Source organism: Prorops nasuta, unplaced genomic scaffold, assembly GCF_024137725.1.
Source record: "Prorops nasuta isolate Cenicafe-Biocafe unplaced genomic scaffold, Cenicafe_Pnas_1.2 PNAS00015, whole genome shotgun sequence".
NCBI lineage: Eukaryota > Metazoa > Arthropoda > Insecta > Hymenoptera > Bethylidae > Prorops > Prorops nasuta.
Window position 1 is genome coordinate 4,093,686 of NW_027116812.1, and position 18,181 is coordinate 4,111,866.

Below are 18,181 nucleotides of genomic sequence, written 5' to 3' on the forward strand. Positions count from 1 at the left end.
GGGAGACTCCTCCGAGGATCGGAAGTCGAACCATACAAAATAAGTAGCATTATAAGCCATTGTAAAGTACCCGTGATAGAGAAAGCCATGCAACCAGTCGCGGGATAATACATCCGTCTAAAAAAGTACTTTTGCGCGTCCCCACCATGCACCCAAAAAACGATTACATTCTACCTTCTGGACATGTAAAAGCCCCGTCAAAGAGCCCACGAGGCACTTCTAATTCTTGTTTCAACATTATTATCATTATTCTAGTTTTAATCATTTAGTCATTATACTGTTTTTATCGTTATTGCCATTACTTTTAGACATTAACTAATGTATATTTGTAATCCATTCCTTTAACTTGCTGCAATCTACATGTTCATGAAAATTGTTTAAAACATACGGGCAAATTTTTTCCTTCAACGAAATCACCCACTACAGCCGAGAACGTCACCGCTAAACTACCACGAGATCGGAGGATGATCACAGTTCCAGCGAAATCCACTTTTAGTTAGAAATATATAAGCAAAACTAAGTAACCCTGTAACTTCAAATCGCTGACGGTTTAAATTTTATTTTATAATTTTTTGATCTCATATTATTAACTATATAATGATGTTTTAAGCATTGATATTCCATAAATCTCAGTAAATCGTGAGCGCAGTAAAAGAAGAATATGATAATAATTTTACATATAAATATACCCATTCTAAATTTTCTGATTATTGAAAGAAACATAATGTTTAACAAATTTGCAATACTTTGTGTCGTTTTGAGTTTAGCTGTATTTAGTAAGTATGGCAGACATTATAAAATTTGACAATGTGGATTAATTGAACCAATCCCCTTAAACATCTCTCTTTATAAAATTCTGTTTTCACAAACTGTTGAAGACAGCCGTAAAAACATTTAATCCTCAAACCCAACACGTGGATCGTTTTTATCTTATACTATATACGACAGGTTCTAACTGATCGCATAAGTAATAGAGTTTTTAGGTGGCTTATATATAGTTTAGCTGATGTTCATTACACAGTACCTACAGCTTCATTGAAAAGAGGTTTCCCCAGATATAGAAATATAACTCCTTTTTAGGCACCCAAGCCATTGAGTTCGATGGTTTGTTTATACACAGTTCCACGATGAGTAGAACGCTTCCAAAGCGTAACGAGCATCCTTATATGGCAGCTATAATGGCTTATGGCAGTTATCATTGTAATGGTGTTATTATTAGTACCAAAATTGTACTTGCTACAGCAGCCTGTGTCCTTGATAAAAAAAATGAGCTACAACATATAACAATCCAGACAGGATCTAAATATCTTTGGAAAGGTCAAATTCACCAAGTTAAAAAATATTACGTATACGAAATAAATACAAATGAAATAGATCCAGGTGTGTTATATCCAATCGGTGCTTTTAAGGTAAGTTATATAATTATTTATTTAATTGATTATGACAATTAATAGTGGTATTTTCCTTCATAGTTAAAAACTCCTATGAAGATTAATTCTGCGCAGAGTCCTATTAATATTGCTAGTCTACCAGAAGGCCTTTATGATAAACCTACGATTACACGGCTATTCCGCATGGATTGTAAGAATTTTTTATAGAAAAACACAAAAAACTTATTTTCTTCCAAACATTTTTTAGGCATTTTGCATTTTGATACATATTCAAAAATAATATAATGTAGTTGAAAGTACGCTTTTTTTATATTTATCATAAAGCAATAACTAACACGTTATAGAAGATAATTGTTATCAAACGTCTGAAATTATAGATTGACAGAAATGAGTAAAATCAATTGGACTGCTTGATAAGTTTATAGCTTTTATTTTAAATCTTTATAGATCGATCAATATATTTATCACAAAAAAATCTGCATTTTGTAACATCCATCTAAATCGCTGCCACTGATTATCCTGAAAATTCGAAAATGACTAATAATGATTGCAAAAAAGATCTGTTCCAAAACTTATTTTAGTATTTAACAAATTTTTGAAACATTTACGTAGATTAAACCTTATTCTGTGATTTTTAAAAATGGCGGCTCATTTTTTTTTAATAGAAAGCTCTACTTTTTAACAAAAGACATATCTAAATTTTACCATAAATGGAAAGACATCGATCATATAATTTATTTTATACATATATCTCACAGGGCATGGAACACTTTCTGGATATGGAAAACGACAACTTGAATCTGGTACCAACCTCAAAAGAACGACAATAGTAATTGAAAGAATTCCTTTCTGTAAAGAGTCTCTAACCTTGGCTGGCTTATCCTATTATGATCATAACATCTGTGGTTACGAGAATGAAGTGTACATCGTACGTTTTATTGTGAAAACACTTAATTATTCTTTATAGATCACTAATTTTTCTACAATTATATGTACTATAAAATTATAAATATTTTAGGGCAATGATGGCAGTGTTTTAGTTTACAATAACTCACTTATCGGATTGGCTACTTATACAGGATATACTCTTTTTACAGTTTCTGGAGCTGCAAAAATTGGCACCGTCTTCACCTATATCTACAAAGTCAAACCATTCATAGATCTTTTACTATTAAATTCTTGATGCAAGCTTTCAGTGATACATTTTTTAGTGTTCATTAATTAAATAATATTATACACAGGGTTAATCATCCCCTGCCAGCATCAGAGTTCTGTGCTTTTTGATATAGCCAAATATTTGCGCTGGTAATTAATGAATTAATAATATAAAAAACCGATAATAAAAACCTGAATATGAAAATAACATGAAAATATATGTTCTGACTGAAAATATATTCTTTTAAACTAGTCATGGATTTTCGACTGATTTTATATAATACCCAACAAACATTTTGCTTCATTTCTGATAAATCGACTATTAACACGTTAACTACCCCAGTTCGAGGTATACGTCATCTAGCTTATATTATTACCTAAACTACGACGAGTTATAATCAAAACACGATAAAGTATTATCTTTGCATGTGACTCAAATGTATGAAATGAAGACTTTGTCAACTGCATAAATATGACTAAAGGATGAGGAGGGGGGTGAGAGACAAATTAATATAAAAATGTATTCCAGAAATACCAAAATATTTTATTTTTGCAAGATTTGTTTTAAACATCCTGTATATTATATTATACGTTCTGTCAAATATTGATATCACTTTATAATAATAATCTAAAATTAGGCACCAAAGATTGAACATTTTTTAGTTGAAATCATAGGTGACCCAGCAGGGCATTTAAAAACTCGAGCAAAGTCTGCATTATTTGCAATACTTCCTTTAATTCTGAGAATACCCGGAGGGTGTGCATCCGTCTTTGCAAGATAATTTACCATTCCCGGCGATACATTTTCACATAGCCACTATAAAAAAGAAATATTTAATTATCATATATGACTTTTATTTGAATCTGTCAAAACTAAATATTATCAATACTCTTACATTGCCAATTTGCATGAAAAACAATTGTTCCGAGGTATACTTTTCCAATCCTTTTAATTTTACTTCCTTACCGAGTTTTGCCAGTTTTTCTTTGAAAGCTGTAAATGCAACTTGTAAGCCAATCGTATCAGCAATATTTTCGATCGACGTCAAACTTCCATTTATCTAAACAAATAAAGCATTTACTTTTATGTCTATATTTATATTATAAAAGTATGAGAAAATTTAAGCCTTGCAGCGATTTGACAGTTTCGTTTATTTCGAAACAATTTTTAATGCCACTTATGAAATTACCCACATTTTTAATCTTCTAAACTATATACATTTAGAAACACTTACTGAAATAAGCTCATTGTAAGGGTTCAAAAATTTATAACCATCATATTGATCAATAAAGCATTTAGCTCTGGGTATATAACGATCAATCATATCCTGCGTCCACCAATCTACAGCGCTTCCATTTTTATCATACAGCCGACCTATACATAATTTTAATTTTTATTTTAAGCAATATTGCACGTATATTATTCCTATCATTTAGTTTATTTATTTAAATGCATGTTTGCCTACCGTTAGTATCAAAACCATGAGAAAGTTCATGACTTGCTAAGAAAGCAATCACAGCATAATTTAATGCTCTGCGAAAGATAAAAGTTAAACCATGTATAGTTTTGAGAAAATAAAATATAAAAGAAAACATTTCTCTAAATGCAAAATTTACTTACTCTGGCCTATCTATATCATACAAAGGAGTCTCTAAATAAGCAGCTGGTATAACTGTAACATTGAAACTTTATTTATACTAAATATCTTTTTTAATAAGCTTAAATATTAGTGATATAATTATAAAAGTTAAATTGTTGGATAGTTACTTATACTATTGGATGCATCAATATGACCTGCTTTAACAACAGTTGGTTCCAATGGCCATCTAAAATCGTTAAATGTTTTAAACATTGAATATATTCTGTATAATGATAGCTAAGCTTTTCTTACTCCAATCTATCGAAAAAATCTCGAAGATTTGATTTTTCTTTGCGAGAATAAAATTTCAGCAGTGTTATAACACTATCTAAATAATTGTTCTCAAGCTCATACTAGAAAGATGAATAATATAAATATTTATAGTCGAGTAAACAATTAAAGCCACTTGGTGTTTACAAAAGAGACATATTTACATCAGCGTAGAAGCTGTCAACATAAGTTACAGAATCGAAAGGATCACCGATTTTCAGCAAGGTAGTCTGTACCTTATCAACGCACTTCACCTTGGTATCCATATCCATCCACTTTGTACTTGCTATCATTCGACTCAACACTAATTTCATATCATTAATCATATCAATCGTCTGAGAAAGAAACATTTAATAATATATTATATCATATTAATCTCTAATAGTAATAGTTACCTTCCATTTGGTTTGAGAGTTAAAGTAGCGATGCACGTACGCGTAAGAAATTGCTTTGTTTAAGTTTGGATGTTCCAAGCATTCGATATTCCTATTAATTTGTATAAATTTGACTAATCAATAACCTTTCAATTCTATTATCTAAAAAATAACATAATATATATAAACAAAAATATAATTGCAACAATTACTTTTCATCTTGGATTACAGGTTTTTTGAAGTTAGTATAACGAAGCAAGGTACGTAATATACTCCAAACAACGTAATTTGCTATAACAGAGAAAAATGAGTGTCAAAAGGATTGCTTTTTTTCTATTGGAATATTACAATATTATCTACCAGTGGTACGTGCAGGTGTTTTTTTCAAAAGCCCTGGCAATTTTGTAAAGAAATATAGATTTTTTATAACTATTTTCTCAGATTCATTCAGCACATATCCATTTTCTCCAAATTCAAGACGAAGTACCTCTAGCCAATCGATCTGAGGCACAACAGATATTTATAAAATAAATATTAATGTCAATAAAGTAACAATCAAGAATAATTGTTTATTATTAAAAATTAAGAAAATACCTTAGCTGCTGGATGGCTACCCCCATTTTTATCGTACAGTTCTTGAAAAGCCTTAATTGTCATTACATTATATACTTTGAATGCGTCATATGCATCCTCAGGTGGAGATGTAAACTACAAAAACCATAAAATTAAATTAAAACAAGTAGTAAGTTTGATTCAACAATTTTCTGTTGCGATATTAAGCTTTAATTTACACTAGCTAGCTCCATATCAAAATTTAACAATTTGCCAATTTCATTCTTAAGCTCTTTGTCATTAATAGCTATACTTCGAGCTTTGTTAAGATATTCAACGACGAGATAAATGTATTGATCGTAATAATTATATAACGAATCATCAGAGGGGTTTCCTATTTTGTGATCTCGTGATAGCATTACCGAAGGATCGCCGAGCTGCAAAATCCAAATTGTTTTATCAAATGTTCTTACTGAATTTTAATGTATTTTTAGGAGGTGGATAATACCGTTATTATATACTTTGTTGGCGTTATCAAGTCTGTCTCAACAGTTAAAGTGTAGAAAGCTTTTGGTTCTAAAATGTCAAATGAATTAAGATGATACGACTGCCAAGAGTCGAGATTAGCAAATTTTGGATCGTTGAGTTGATGTAATAAAGGAAAGCCAATTTTATATAATTGATTGAGAAGTGGATTTGCTCCCTGTTTCTCAAGAGTCACTATAATTAGAAATCAATTGAATTACACAGTATGTTTTATTTCTATACTATATACAAATGATTATTTATACTCACCTATATCTGTGCACATTTTGTACAGAGCTTTCGCTGTTTTTAAACTTTTAGGACTACCAACCCTAAGCCGACTCGTTAAGATTTCTAAAGAAAGATGTTTATCTGTTTATTTTTTTTTTTTTATTCGTATCCTAAAATTTAGCGATATTTAATTATACATACCTTTCATACGTCTCTCAGCCTTCATTTTTAATTTAACATTCACATCTATTTTGTAGTTATTAGGAGGAATAGGATTGTTCTCATTCCATTTACCACATATGAAACCATGGAAATCATCGCAAGGATTCACAGAAGGGTCCATTCCTGATTTTATTGATTCAACTATATAGGAATATTGTTTCACAATTATTAAAAAAAATATGTTGGACCTATTAGAATTGGACAAATTGTTCAAACAGCACAATTACTTACCAACGTCGTTACAAAGTGGTGTATCGCATAGCTCAGAAGTTCCTATGACCACTGCAATATTTATCAGGAACCTAATAAATTAAAAGAAAACAAAACATCTAAACTTAATTATTTTTTCGGTTTATTTTGCTGAAAAATATTCGTTATTATAGTATTATTAGATTAATTAACGCACAAAAATAGGTAAATCATATTACTCCTTTAAAGAGAAAATTCAGTTTTCCACAAATTTGCAACAGAGTAAGTTTTACGTAGAATGTTAGTCGATTATATACATATGTTTATCGATAAGTCATAAATAATATGTTAAAGTTCTTACTGCCTAAGGTTATTTGTAGTAGGTATTAAAATCTTAAGGATAAATATTATTTGCTATATAGATAAACCACATAATCGATTTCATATCCACATAATAATAAACATTCCAAATGAAATAAAAACCAATACACGAAAATATGAAATCACTGAATAGTAGAGAAACTGTAAATATAATAACTGTAAAAAAAAAAATAACTTATAAATTAATTTTCTGAGGTAAAAACTCTAATAATACTTACCTGCGTTCTTTAATTTCTTATTCATTTCGTAATTACTAATTATTTTCGAAAACTAATTTTTATCTTATTGATTGTATATAGAGAAATATTTTTTATTTGAGAAAAAGCAAATAAAATTAATATACAAAAATAGAATAAATAATTAAGATAATTAGAAAACATGATCAAAATATAATCTCGTATATATTAGCTTTTATAAAGTTATTCAAGGTAAAACTAGTTCTTTTTGATCTTATATTTAAAAATAGATAAAAACGTATAGTGCTTCTTATTTACAATGACACGAATAAATACTTTAAAATAATATTCTGTTCTATCTAAAATTAATAAGATCTAGCCTTATACAAGGTCGGTGACTGAAAGCGTTCCAAAATATAGACATAAGAATTAATGCGCATATCTTTAAAACAATAAGAAAAAAATATCACTCTTATACTTCGGAACTTTTCGAAACCCTCTTCCTGATTGCATTCTGAGAGGTTGTAGAAAAAAAGATTGATATATCTATTATTTAGTGATAAACGAACTTTTTCATCTGTATGCTCTCGTTTGTCTTCAGTATGGTATACCTTGTATAGTGTGCATTTTATACAGCTTATAGAGGAAGAGAATGGAAAAACTATATATATTAGGGAGGCAGTAAAAAACAGATAAGAATAAGAATGAAACAAAAATTATATATACATACAGAACGCAAATATATTATTTTAAATAAAATGTAATTAATTATATTTATTATATTACCTAAACTCTAAAGAATGATTGAAATAAGCCTGAGATATATAGCTTCCCACGGAAACCTTATATGCAATGTTTCTATCATATTTCTCTCCAAAAACATAACTCTGATAATTTCAAAAAACTGATGCATGCGCTTATTTTATGATTGTTAGGAAATGTTTCAGAATTGTCTCTTAAAAATTATACGTAGGGATTTCATTATAGTTGTATTTATTTTAAACTTTATTTTTAAAGAGCTGAGATGGTTTTTGTGCATGTAGTGTGCACACATGACACAGTTACACCGCTACAATTGACAAAGTTACAGGTTCTACATTAGTCTTGTCATGATGAACAGATGGACTACCACGTGACACATGCTATACTGTCTATACTAGACACGGACGTCACGGACACAAGTCACCACGTATCATCACCGAGACGTGACTGCGTCAATGTAATCGTAGATTGTGGGAATTTAGGTCTCCCAATACGATCCTTACTCCCTGCACTGATAACCGCAAGGAAGATAAAGTGAAGGTACCAAATATTCACAATCTACTAACATTGCAATATTTGCAACTTCTGACAGTTCCGCCATTGGCAGCCGGCGCCACTGAAAGTAAAAATATGTCAATGTGTGTAATAGCTCACATGCATACACGTTTCTGCACAGAAAATTTTTTTACGTTTGCCATCTGAGCTTTTTCTTTTATTCAGATATGGGATATCTGACATAGTTGAAGCGCTCCAAGCGGTAAAAAATGAAAGCAGAGGAAGCCCGGGTTTTACATTGATTCTTATGGATATTTTTCAATAAATTGCAATTTATTATTGAAAACCTTAAAACTTTTGAATTTGGGAGAAAAGTTTGTACAGATATGTTCCATCGAAATCATTATAACCCTCCTGTAATTTCAATAGACATTTATACCGTGTTCTAGAATTCACTGCCAGTACTGCGGAAATCGTTATATCTTTGTCAAGAATGAAGCATGAAAGAAGACAGAAGAATATTCGCAGTACTGACAGTGAATTCTGGAAAACGGCTTTAGACACTTAGGCTTTCATGCGCCATATTCGTTTTTTTATTTATCTATATATATAGACTCCGCCCACGTGTCAGATCCCATCATTACCTTATCGTCATTGTGTAGTGTATGTATATGTAGTACACACGACGGTGCCTACCAAATACTACCAATTACTATACGGCCTATACGCATTCACTAATACTAATCTCCATACAAGTGCAAAAGTCTTCTCAATGTCTGCTTGACAGAAAAAGAAATATTGATATAGAAATGAAATGATAATTTTTGTGCATTTTTGAATCATTAAATTTAAGAGAATTGTATTAAATGTTAAATATGGCTACGGGCGGAGAAGCAAAACTTGACGTAAGTAACTTGATAAAGTGATAAACATCGTGTATTAACCTATAAAATTTCAACTAGCATTTCATGCAATTATTTTCATTAATCTTATTTCATGCTAATTATTATATGTTTAGATGTACGATGATACTACATATAATATAGATCCTCAACATGTTGAGGGAGAAATGACAGTAGGCCCAAAAGTAAGATCAAATACTCTTGGAGAACCTGATTTTAATACGTTGGATGAACCTATCAGAGATACCATTGTGAGAGTCCTTTTGTTTATTATTTGGTTTTGTTTGTTATTAAATTTTAATTAATAGTTAGACCATTTACAGCTTAGGGATGTTAGAGCGGTTGGACAAAAATTCTTTCATGTATTATACCCTAAAGAGAAGAAAAGTTTGTTAAAAGAATGTAAGTTTATAAAAGTGCCATCCTATTTAAAAGTTTTAAATAGTTTATTTCTATAAATATCTTTGACTACAAAATAGGCATTTGTTACAGGGGATCTTTGGGGACCTTTGGTATTATGTACATTTATGGCAATGTAAGAACAATTTAATTTGCAATAAATTATACAGAAAATATTGTGTTGAGAAGAGCACTTTTGACTTATTTTTTATCTAGGATTTTGCAAGGAGATACGGATAAGGCTAATAATTCTAATGACGGGGGACCAGATTTTGCAGAAGTTTTTGTAATTGTCTGGATTGGATCAATGGTCGTAACGTTAAACTCTAAATTACTAGGTGGTAACATGTATGTATTAATTTCATCAATACCTCTTTTCCTTTTTCATAATATTTTTATATTATAATGTTATTTACTTTCAGATCATTTTTCCAAAGTGTATGTGTATTGGGATACTGCTTATTACCAACTACCATTGCATTAATAATATGTAGGATAATATTATTAGTAGAACAAAGTACACTTTTATTTATACTTAGATTTATTATTTCTATGATTGGATTTCTTTGGGCTACTTATGGTAAGTTTTTAAAAATATAATGTATTATTTGCTATATGTTTTTGCATTTTAAAAAACTTTACTTTTTTCAGCTTCAATGGTATTCCTTGGAGACAGTCAACCAATAGAGAGGAAAGCTTTAGCAGTATACCCTATCTCTTTATTTTACTTTATTATCTCTTGGTTAGTTTTATCACATACATAAAACATCAAAAGCTATTATACAAACATACATTCTTCCTAACAAAGACTGTGTTTAACTGACTCACACATATTAAGGGGGTCTTTTGGTATTAAAGATTTTGTTTTATAAAAACATTGATTTATTTATATTAGCTAACAATAACTTGCATGAAAATTATTTTATATCATGTCATATGAATTAAACATGAGAAAAGTATAGTTGTAATCTTTGAAGTAGTGTTTTGCTGTCAGAATGTTCAGGGTATGCAGTTAATGATTTTTGTACCGCAATATAACTGGTTTGTAGATCACCAACCTTTAAAAATAAGTATTGATTTAAGAAATTTATTTAAATATATACATATGAGTTTTGCCATTGAGTTTACCTTATATCCTAATAAAGCACTATTGTAATGAGGTTCATACGCATAATTAGCAATACTCGCAGCAGCATGAAAGTAGGTTCTTGCTGCTGTAACATTTCCATTTTTAATTTCTATTACACCAAGATTATTGTAGGATAAAGCGTGCCTATTATCTGCGTTAATTGCTAATTTTAAGCACTCTTCTGCTAATGTTAAATCTCCCAAGCTCTGCAAATATAATAGCTCAATATAATAATAAAGTAAGAAAGTGTACAATTAAACAATGCGTAGCTTTTTTAATACATACAATTGCTATGTGAGATATATTGTACCAAACATCAGCTGCATTTTCACTTGTTGTCAAACTAAGGGCTCTTTCAAAACATGATATTGTGTGATCATACTGTTGTGCATAAAAGCAACATAATCCTAAGTTATTAAATAACTCCACATTATACACACCCATCTGCAGAAGTCGCCTGGGATGAAATGCAATTATACTTTAAGACTATATTTAAAAACCAAAAATACTTTTATCACTCACCGATAATATCTCAGTGCTATTTCAGGCTGATCATTGTAAAAATGATGCATACCTATACTTGCAATTGCTTCTGTCTGTGATGCATCTTCTTGCGCAATAATTTTATAATACTTAATCGACATTACTGCATTATTCAAGCCTTCGAAAATACGTGCCATTTCAGTAAGGGTACTGACCTTCAAAAGCAAAAAAAGTAAAGATAAATAAAAAACGAAAAAAAGTCAAATAATAAATCAATAAGAAATAACTACAAACGTCATTAGGAAAATATTCAAGGGATCTTCTGCATAAATCTAAGCCTGCCAGAGGCTGATCTAATCTAATGTAAACTCTGATCAGTCTTAGAATTATCTCAATATTTTTGCAATCTTTCAAAGCTGATCTAAATTGTTGCTCTGCATCTCGGACTAGTCCCAAGGTGTAGTAACATTTTCCCAATTGGACCTTCCACCACCAGTCTTTGTACTGACAAATTTGTGTTGCTTGAACAGCCAAATCCAGGGCATAACGAGGATCGTTCTCATGATAGTAGATGTACTCGAAAAGAGGTTTTGCTATAGCAGCCTGACTGGCATACTTTGATATATTTAATCGTGATAATTGTATAAAAGGCCCTTGAGGTTCCGTCAGCATAGATGCTGTTCCAACTCTGTACAAATTTTTGTATATTAAAATCAAAAAATTTAAGTCAGTAGTATGATAAATTGATCATAATACCTTATGCTTCTTGCTGAGCTTGCAGTAATTGGCCTTGCAGCAGTAGCTGTTCTGGGTGTCCTCAGAGCTTGCTCCATTGTTTCGGATACCGCGGATTGGGTCGCAGGTCTTATTACTCCAGTCACTGGTCTACCTTAATTAAAAACTAATTAATGTATCGACAGAAATACTTTTAAAGCTTTTAAATGAAAAAAAAAAAGAAAAATCATCTCTATCAAATTACAAACCAGATTGAGTTTTAGGTCTTAATCCCTGACCAGACTGGCTGCTACCAGGATTCTTCAAAGATGTTCCTGGTCTAGGCATAGACGATATCGTGTAATTGTCCAGGAGACTCTCAGCTATTCCTTCTTCCTCACCTTCGATATCATCCACATAAACTTGAAGAGTCAGCGCTCGCATTTTTAAAACCCAAGCAGCCTAAGTAAAGTACAAATTTTTCTTCATATTCTTTTTTTACATCGAGTTTGAAATACGATAGTTTCTGTGTTTATAAATATTTTTTTTTATTTTTTAAATAATGCTTTGCTTGCCTGATCCATTGGGTTTTCTCGTAATACCTCGGTGCACATAGTAACACATTCTTCGTACTTTTGCCGACTAAACAAACTCACGGCAAGAAACAAGTTCATATTGTTCTGGTGGTTGTTACCCTTATTGTTACCTGTGGATGGATAATCAGGTAGCATAGCATTGCCTTGAAGCATATTAAGTTTGTATAGTACTGGTTGGTAGTACACGCGTACTTGGACAATAGTAATAGGCAATAGTATTGACTTATACTAGCCAGCCAGTCATGCAGGAACTTATTCTTCCCCTCCACCACCTCCTCTTTTTCCTCCATGCTTTTAATGCTACTAAATTTAAACGTATCGATCCTCTTTTACCCCTCCGCTTACTTACAAATTCTATAATCTACCACCTACTATATCCACTATAATACTGTTCCCTTTCGTCACATTTACTATTTCTTATTTTCATCTACTTTTTTTTTAATATCTAATCCTCTCTTTTCATTAATCCAGAAACTTATTAATGTATTTCGTAAATCGATACCCGTATGAAAACTCTAAATAGAAAAACTCAATCTGGGCCAAAAACTCTATAAATTGTTTCACTTCAGCCTTTTTTAAATAAATTATTACCAGTTGAAATTACTTAACGTCGCGTCTTCATGGTGGTCTATACGTCGATAAAAAATCTATAAGAATACGCAGATTTAAGAAGTTTAAACGGATAACAGTTTTTTATATAAGAACTAAAACACAAAATTTATCAAGATTTTCTACTCAGAATCATCGGATCTTTCACCCCAAAGGTTTTCGAATCCAGCGGTAGTCCGTGTGTCCGCATGGAATGGAGAACGGACTTTACCTTTATACATATATATAAAGTAATATAAATCAATAAACATTTAAGTTTGAATGTATACACTTGCTTACATCGATTTTATTCCTCGAAAAATTGATGATCGAGATGTTTCAGCCAAAGTGTCTCTCTCTTTCTAATCTCGGGAGCAAAATCGGAATATGTCAATTTACATTTTGTACAGCAATTTTAACCTATTCTCTTCCTAGTTTTTTATAATAATAATCTGACGTGGATACATTTTTTCTGCAAAAAATTCATGGGACTATAAATGTGTAATCTTAAAAACAAATTTTTTTAACGTTAATAAATAGTGCTAATATAATGGAGAAAAGTGGTGAAGAATTTTTTAAAGAAAAGTCACTAACGGAACAGATTAGCAAAGAGACACTAATAAAACTTCACGACATATTTTTTGTAAGTGTAGCACAAGTGTGTGTGTGTAGTATATAAATTTGAAAAAATTAAAAAAATGTATATTTTATATGTTTATAGGCAAAAAGATCTCACAGTGTAGATGCGAACGAATTGCTAGATATTTTTAAGAATATATTACAAATAGAGATTTCCGAAGAAGATTTTCACCTACTTTTTCAACGAGTATTAATTAAAATGATATCTTTCAAGTTAAATTGTGAAAAAATTATTGAAGTTGTCATTTTAGATGAAAGAAAATCTGGATGATTTTGTATCATGGGATGAGTTTGTTTCGTATCTTTTATTCGAGTTCAGTACAAGAGGTGAAACTTTTAAGAAGGTAGACCTAAACGAGCAATCATTGTTGTTTGAACAACCACCAGAAATTCTAAATGCTCGCCATCGCAGTCCCATTTGTAGAATCCTATTCAATCCTGAAGTTGTACCCGCAAGTCTTTAAAATTTTAATGACTAAGCACGATATAATATTGGTACAAATATTTTCAATATAGATTTATTGTTTTAGGGCCAAAGCGTAAGTTTTCATCGCGGATGTTACGTAAGCGCAAGTTTAGATGGGGCCATAAATTATTGGTCTCTAGATTTAGAGTTCCAACAGAGTGTAAAAATTATTACAAAATCTGTCTACCCCCCTACTATAACCGATGTAAATATCATGCCAGACATTCAATTGATGTCTATGAGTTCTACCAATCGAGACCTCAGACTCTACGACGTCACAGCAAGAAAATTTCATTTGAAATTGACAGTGAGTTATTGTATAAAATATGATTCTTTCAAAATACATTTTTTTTTATTTTATATCATTTTTCTTTATTTCTAGATAACAAACTTTGATCATCCAATCGTTTGTATAGCATCTCATTCATCCATGAATGCTAAAGAGGATTGGTATATTTTTTGTGGAGATACCAAGGGCTCCATATTCGTTATGAAATTTAACTTAACTTTTCTAAATTATTTCAAACATAATCCTAAATTTAATGACTTGGAATATTCCTACAATTCTATGACTAAAGTATCTTTTATAAATTTAATAAATTAGTATAAATTATTACGTCATAAGCACAGAAATTATAATTTGCATTATTTCTCAACTTTTTAGGGTGCAATGAAAGATTTCAGCATAATAGAGTCAAGAAACGTTCACTCAAGTTGGGTCACTCAGATTGCTTATTACGAAAATTTAAGAGCATTTTTGTCTAGCAGTAGATGCTCAAAGTGTTCTCTTCTACTTAGCGATCCATCGTTGTCAAAAATACAATACAAATTTCACATTAATTTCGGATTCACTTGTTTCACATTTTGCGAAGGTACATTATTTCAAGCCAAATCCAGACTTGAATGTACACGTCCATTAGACTGTGAAAGAATATAGTTGTGTTTAAAATATCTTCCAGAATTTAATTGTTTTTAGCGTCTACTCTTTCCTCGTCTATACATAGTTCGATTAAATGCACTCTAGATAAAACAATATAAAATGTAATACAAATAGCACATTTAAGTCTGCATGAGGCATAAGAAAAATCATTAAATTTTCATTTTTCCTAACTGACTCTTTAGTCAGCATGGAATTCTGTGGATAGAGAATCAATTGTTGGCCACTGGAGGACCTGACTGTATTGTGCGCACTTGGAACCCACTTGTACCAAGAAAGGCAAATGGTGTTTTTCAAGGTCACCGTACCAGCATCGCTGCTGTGATTTTCGTGCATTCTGGTACCAAATTATACACTTTGGCGATCGACAGATGCGTAAAAGTTTGGATCGTTCATCGACAGTACTGTATTCAGGTATGATTCTTGTGATTGTAAAAAATGAAGAACCAAAAATGATTGTATTTTTCATGATGCTCATTTTTTGTTACAGACATACAATGGTTTAATGAATCAGCTGAGTGGATTGACTCCAATGAGTATAATTTATAATAATTTAACAAATAAGATTATTGTCGCCAGCACAACGATCGCTGTAATAGCTTGCGAAGAAGTAATAGGTCAAGAGCTTTCCGATGGATATACTCACTTAAAGACTGTCAGTCACATCCTCTACAACCACCTCTTCCAATTGGTGTGCATCCTTCAGACATCATACATTTTTTAAGGATAATGAATTATTTCAATATTTCATCTCAACTAATTTCCCACAGGTTGTTACCACCGGTATGGATTCACAAATTATCGTCTGGAACCCTTGGTCAGGCTACGCTTTATATACACTTAGAGGGACACACAGACAAAACGTGCATGGATTTCGCAGATATTTTGAAATCACTGCGGTTTGCTTCGATCCAACGGAGCACTTTTTACTAACAGGTGCACAAAATGGATCCTTAAAGATTTGGCATTTTATTACAGGATCGTGCTTGAAATCTTTTTGCTTGGAAGACCATGGGTAGAAATCCAAAAAAACGCTTTTATAATTTACTACAGTTTTCACTAATATCTCATTTATATTCTATTTTTCTTCTTTCATCGAAACTGTTTTAGCAAAGTTAGTGGAGTAGTTTGGTTAAGCGATAAAATTCTTTGCGCTGGTGCAAATCGATACATTACGGAATTCGGCATAGAAGATTCGGAAGTTAGTACAAAAGGAAGAAAATGGGACGTAGGTAGACACACCGATGAGATTATTTGCTGCTCCTTCGGACAACAACAGACCATGGCCACTGCTTCTTATTGTGGAGAATTAATTTTATGGGCAGCTGAAACAGGTTTACCATATAGAACTTATCGGGTGTACGATATCAGCAATAGGTCTCGTCTTTTTATCATCGTATTTTACTCACAATTATATCCAGGAATGGTTTGAAAATAAATTCTTTCGCAGGGTGCAAATCTCTGTAAATAAGACCCAATCGATTCAGTATAATATGGATGATAGCTTACAATCACGGATTTTGCATGGGGGAAAAAAAAGGTATAATGTTGAAAATATCGTGGAATTTAAGCATTTTTCAAGCTTATAAAGTACTCACGTTCGATACTTTTCATAATTAGTGTCGATGAAGTTTGTTCTCATCAAAAATCTGCTCTGCGTTTTACACGGAAAGTTGCAGTACGTGCTATATTATTCTTAAAAGCTCGCCCATTTACCAGTGACACTGGTACGCTACTACTGTCGTTGGAAACAGGATTGATACAAGTTTGGAGCCATCATCCGGGAGGCGGATTTTTAATTGCATTTTCCTCCATTCATTCTGCCAGAGACTGTGCCACGACCTTAGCAACTGATATATCCAATGATTTTCTTGTTACAGGTATTGTAAAAATTAAAGATCGGCTTTCGTTTTTTTTTTCATGAATTTCTTACATAACAATGTACTTGTAGGTCACAAAAGTGGATACATCAAAGTTTGGCTTCTTAGCAATTACGTTATTCGAAATCCAATAAAAGTTAACATATGTAAACTGAGACTCGAATTTCCATTTCTTTGGAAAAGTAGGATAAAAGGTCGCGCAAAACGAGCAACGCAAAATCAAGATTTACCATTACTCCTTACTTCTGTGAAAGCTCATTTACAAGGGATAACTACTGTTGAAGTTATATCTAGTGCACACTTGATTATGAGGTACATTTTGTCATTGGGATTCTTGTTCAAGGGAATTTCTTCGAATGCATTAGCGTGCTTATGTCAGAAAATATCTTATGCTCAGTGGCAGCTTAGATCGCACAGTACGATTGTGGACTTATGGAGGGCAATACTTATCAACATTCGGAACTACTAGAAACTGGAGCCCCATCGTTTCTCATGTGCCTGCTTTTCAATATTTCGACAACTATTATATACCTGTCGATATCAAACGAGTCGCAAGCTTAACAACTAAAAATGTACATATACTTTATTAGAAAGTTATTAGTATTGCGTAAATCGAAGTGATAATAACGTTACTTAATTTCTATATTTTGTTTGTTTCTCAAAGATTCTTCACCAAAGAATTGGAAAATTAATGTTCCCTGAAGATGACCTTCCAGACACAATGGATAATATTAAGGAAATTCCTGAAACTGAAAAGTATAAATTGTATGGGAAAAGACTTGAAATGCAGAACGTTAGTTATCAATTCAAAAAGCTTCCATTTACGAAATTGGATGACCCTGATACTTTGGTCTTCGACAACACTCTTCCTTTTGTAATTACATTCATATGTTTCTCCTTCCATTTACTGTAAATATATAAAAATTCTATTTTTTTCTTGATATTTTCAGACTCCTGTATACACCAAATTAAAATCCTATCCTTTATCAAGCATAAGTGCTTTGGATACTATTAACCCTTAGGGCTATTTAATTTAAAAAAGGCAAACTGTATGTTTTGATGGGATAAATCACCAACAAGATTCG

General features: G+C 31.5%; 5 protein-coding genes across 6 annotated transcripts; 3 read left to right on the plus strand and 2 right to left on the minus strand.

The window, feature by feature from the left end:
* Window positions 1-738: 738 nt before the first annotated feature.
* LOC136779029 (uncharacterized) lies at window positions 739-2,800 on the plus strand. The gene is made up of 5 exons (XM_066736313.1): window positions 739-776; window positions 1,081-1,409; window positions 1,473-1,581; window positions 2,150-2,319; window positions 2,410-2,800. The coding sequence occupies exons 2-5, from the start codon at window positions 1,128-1,130 to the stop codon at window positions 2,572-2,574; spliced, it is 726 nt and encodes a 241-aa protein (XP_066592410.1). The 5' UTR covers window positions 739-776; window positions 1,081-1,127; the 3' UTR covers window positions 2,575-2,800.
* Window positions 2,801-3,075: 275 nt separating this feature from the next.
* Window positions 3,076-6,833, minus strand: LOC136778963 (neprilysin-1-like). Of its 2 annotated transcripts, none has more exons than XM_066736202.1 (18): window positions 6,767-6,833; window positions 6,592-6,662; window positions 6,340-6,501; window positions 6,178-6,261; window positions 5,891-6,102; window positions 5,622-5,819; window positions 5,425-5,538; window positions 5,191-5,332; window positions 5,043-5,121; window positions 4,852-4,942; window positions 4,621-4,791; window positions 4,439-4,539; window positions 4,315-4,373; window positions 4,168-4,219; window positions 4,013-4,080; window positions 3,782-3,921; window positions 3,443-3,607; window positions 3,076-3,363 (listed from the first exon to the last, which is right to left on the minus strand). In XM_066736202.1, the coding sequence occupies exons 1-18, from the start codon at window positions 6,781-6,783 to the stop codon at window positions 3,181-3,183; spliced, it is 2,109 nt and encodes a 702-aa protein (XP_066592299.1). In that variant the 5' UTR covers window positions 6,784-6,833; the 3' UTR covers window positions 3,076-3,180. The 2 variants fall into 2 exon arrangements, with proteins under 2 accessions (XP_066592299.1, XP_066592300.1); XM_066736203.1 differs by having other exon boundaries at window positions 6,789-6,807.
* A 2,053-nt stretch (window positions 6,834-8,886) lies between these two features.
* Window positions 8,887-10,594, plus strand: LOC136778847 (protein YIPF6). Its single transcript, XM_066735977.1, has 7 exons — window positions 8,887-9,268; window positions 9,382-9,516; window positions 9,589-9,667; window positions 9,758-9,800; window positions 9,881-10,012; window positions 10,087-10,244; window positions 10,316-10,594. Exons 1-7 carry the CDS (start codon window positions 9,230-9,232, stop codon window positions 10,426-10,428), a joined length of 699 nt encoding a protein of 232 aa, XP_066592074.1. The 5' UTR covers window positions 8,887-9,229; the 3' UTR covers window positions 10,429-10,594.
* On the minus strand, window positions 10,584-13,209 carry BBS8 (tetratricopeptide repeat protein 8). Its single transcript, XM_066735976.1, has 8 exons — window positions 12,566-13,209; window positions 12,260-12,452; window positions 12,033-12,165; window positions 11,571-11,964; window positions 11,316-11,491; window positions 11,079-11,250; window positions 10,793-10,999; window positions 10,584-10,722 (listed from the first exon to the last, which is right to left on the minus strand). The coding sequence occupies exons 1-8, from the start codon at window positions 12,737-12,739 to the stop codon at window positions 10,606-10,608; spliced, it is 1,566 nt and encodes a 521-aa protein (XP_066592073.1). The 5' UTR covers window positions 12,740-13,209; the 3' UTR covers window positions 10,584-10,605.
* A 515-nt stretch (window positions 13,210-13,724) lies between these two features.
* WDY (WD repeat-containing protein WDY) lies at window positions 13,725-18,180 on the plus strand. The gene is made up of 16 exons (XM_066735974.1): window positions 13,725-13,817; window positions 13,896-14,000; window positions 14,065-14,265; window positions 14,344-14,586; window positions 14,662-14,856; window positions 14,944-15,151; window positions 15,425-15,630; window positions 15,707-15,907; window positions 15,987-16,231; window positions 16,327-16,593; window positions 16,667-16,756; window positions 16,837-17,096; window positions 17,168-17,408; window positions 17,494-17,668; window positions 17,761-17,970; window positions 18,047-18,180. Exons 1-16 carry the CDS (start codon window positions 13,725-13,727, stop codon window positions 18,116-18,118), a joined length of 3,012 nt encoding a protein of 1,003 aa, XP_066592071.1. The 3' UTR covers window positions 18,119-18,180.
* The last annotated feature ends 1 nt before the right edge of the window (window position 18,181 follows it).

Excerpts from the sequence above, each read along its gene's own strand:
- LOC136779029 (XM_066736313.1), top strand. The coding sequence starts at position 1,128 with ATGAGTAGAACGCTTCCAAAGCGTAACGAGCATCCTTATATGGCAGCT. Across the intron at positions 1,582-2,149 it reads ACGGCTATTCCGCATGGATT|GGCATGGAACACTTTCTGGA; the intron begins GTAAGAATTTTT and ends TATATCTCACAG. Across the intron at positions 2,320-2,409 it reads ACGAGAATGAAGTGTACATC|GGCAATGATGGCAGTGTTTT; the intron begins GTACGTTTTATT and ends TAAATATTTTAG.
- LOC136778963 (XM_066736202.1), bottom strand. Across the intron at positions 4,220-4,314 it reads TGATGCATCCAATAGTATAA|TTATACCAGCTGCTTATTTA; the intron begins GTAACTATCCAA and ends TCAATGTTACAG. Across the intron at positions 3,922-4,012 it reads TCATGGTTTTGATACTAACG|GTCGGCTGTATGATAAAAAT; the intron begins GTAGGCAAACAT and ends AATTATGTATAG.
- LOC136778847 (XM_066735977.1), top strand. The coding sequence starts at position 9,230 with ATGTTAAATATGGCTACGGGCGGAGAAGCAAAACTTGAC. Across the intron at positions 9,668-9,757 it reads GAAAAGTTTGTTAAAAGAAT|GGGATCTTTGGGGACCTTTG; the intron begins GTAAGTTTATAA and ends CATTTGTTACAG. Across the intron at positions 10,013-10,086 it reads AAATTACTAGGTGGTAACAT|ATCATTTTTCCAAAGTGTAT; the intron begins GTATGTATTAAT and ends ATTTACTTTCAG.
- BBS8 (XM_066735976.1), bottom strand. The coding sequence starts at position 12,739 with ATGCTTCAAGGCAATGCTATGCTACCTGATTATCCATCCACAGGTAAC. Across the intron at positions 11,492-11,570 it reads TTGAATATTTTCCTAATGAC|GTCAGTACCCTTACTGAAAT; the intron begins GTTTGTAGTTAT and ends TTGCTTTTGAAG. Across the intron at positions 10,723-10,792 it reads GTGCTTTATTAGGATATAAG|GTTGGTGATCTACAAACCAG; the intron begins GTAAACTCAATG and ends TTATTTTTAAAG.
- WDY (XM_066735974.1), top strand. The coding sequence starts at position 13,725 with ATGGAGAAAAGTGGTGAAGAATTTTTTAAAGAAAAGTCACTAACGGAA. Across the intron at positions 14,001-14,064 it reads TTCACCTACTTTTTCAACGA|ATGAAAGAAAATCTGGATGA; the intron begins GTATTAATTAAA and ends TTGTCATTTTAG. Across the intron at positions 17,409-17,493 it reads AGTGCACACTTGATTATGAG|TGGCAGCTTAGATCGCACAG; the intron begins GTACATTTTGTC and ends TCTTATGCTCAG.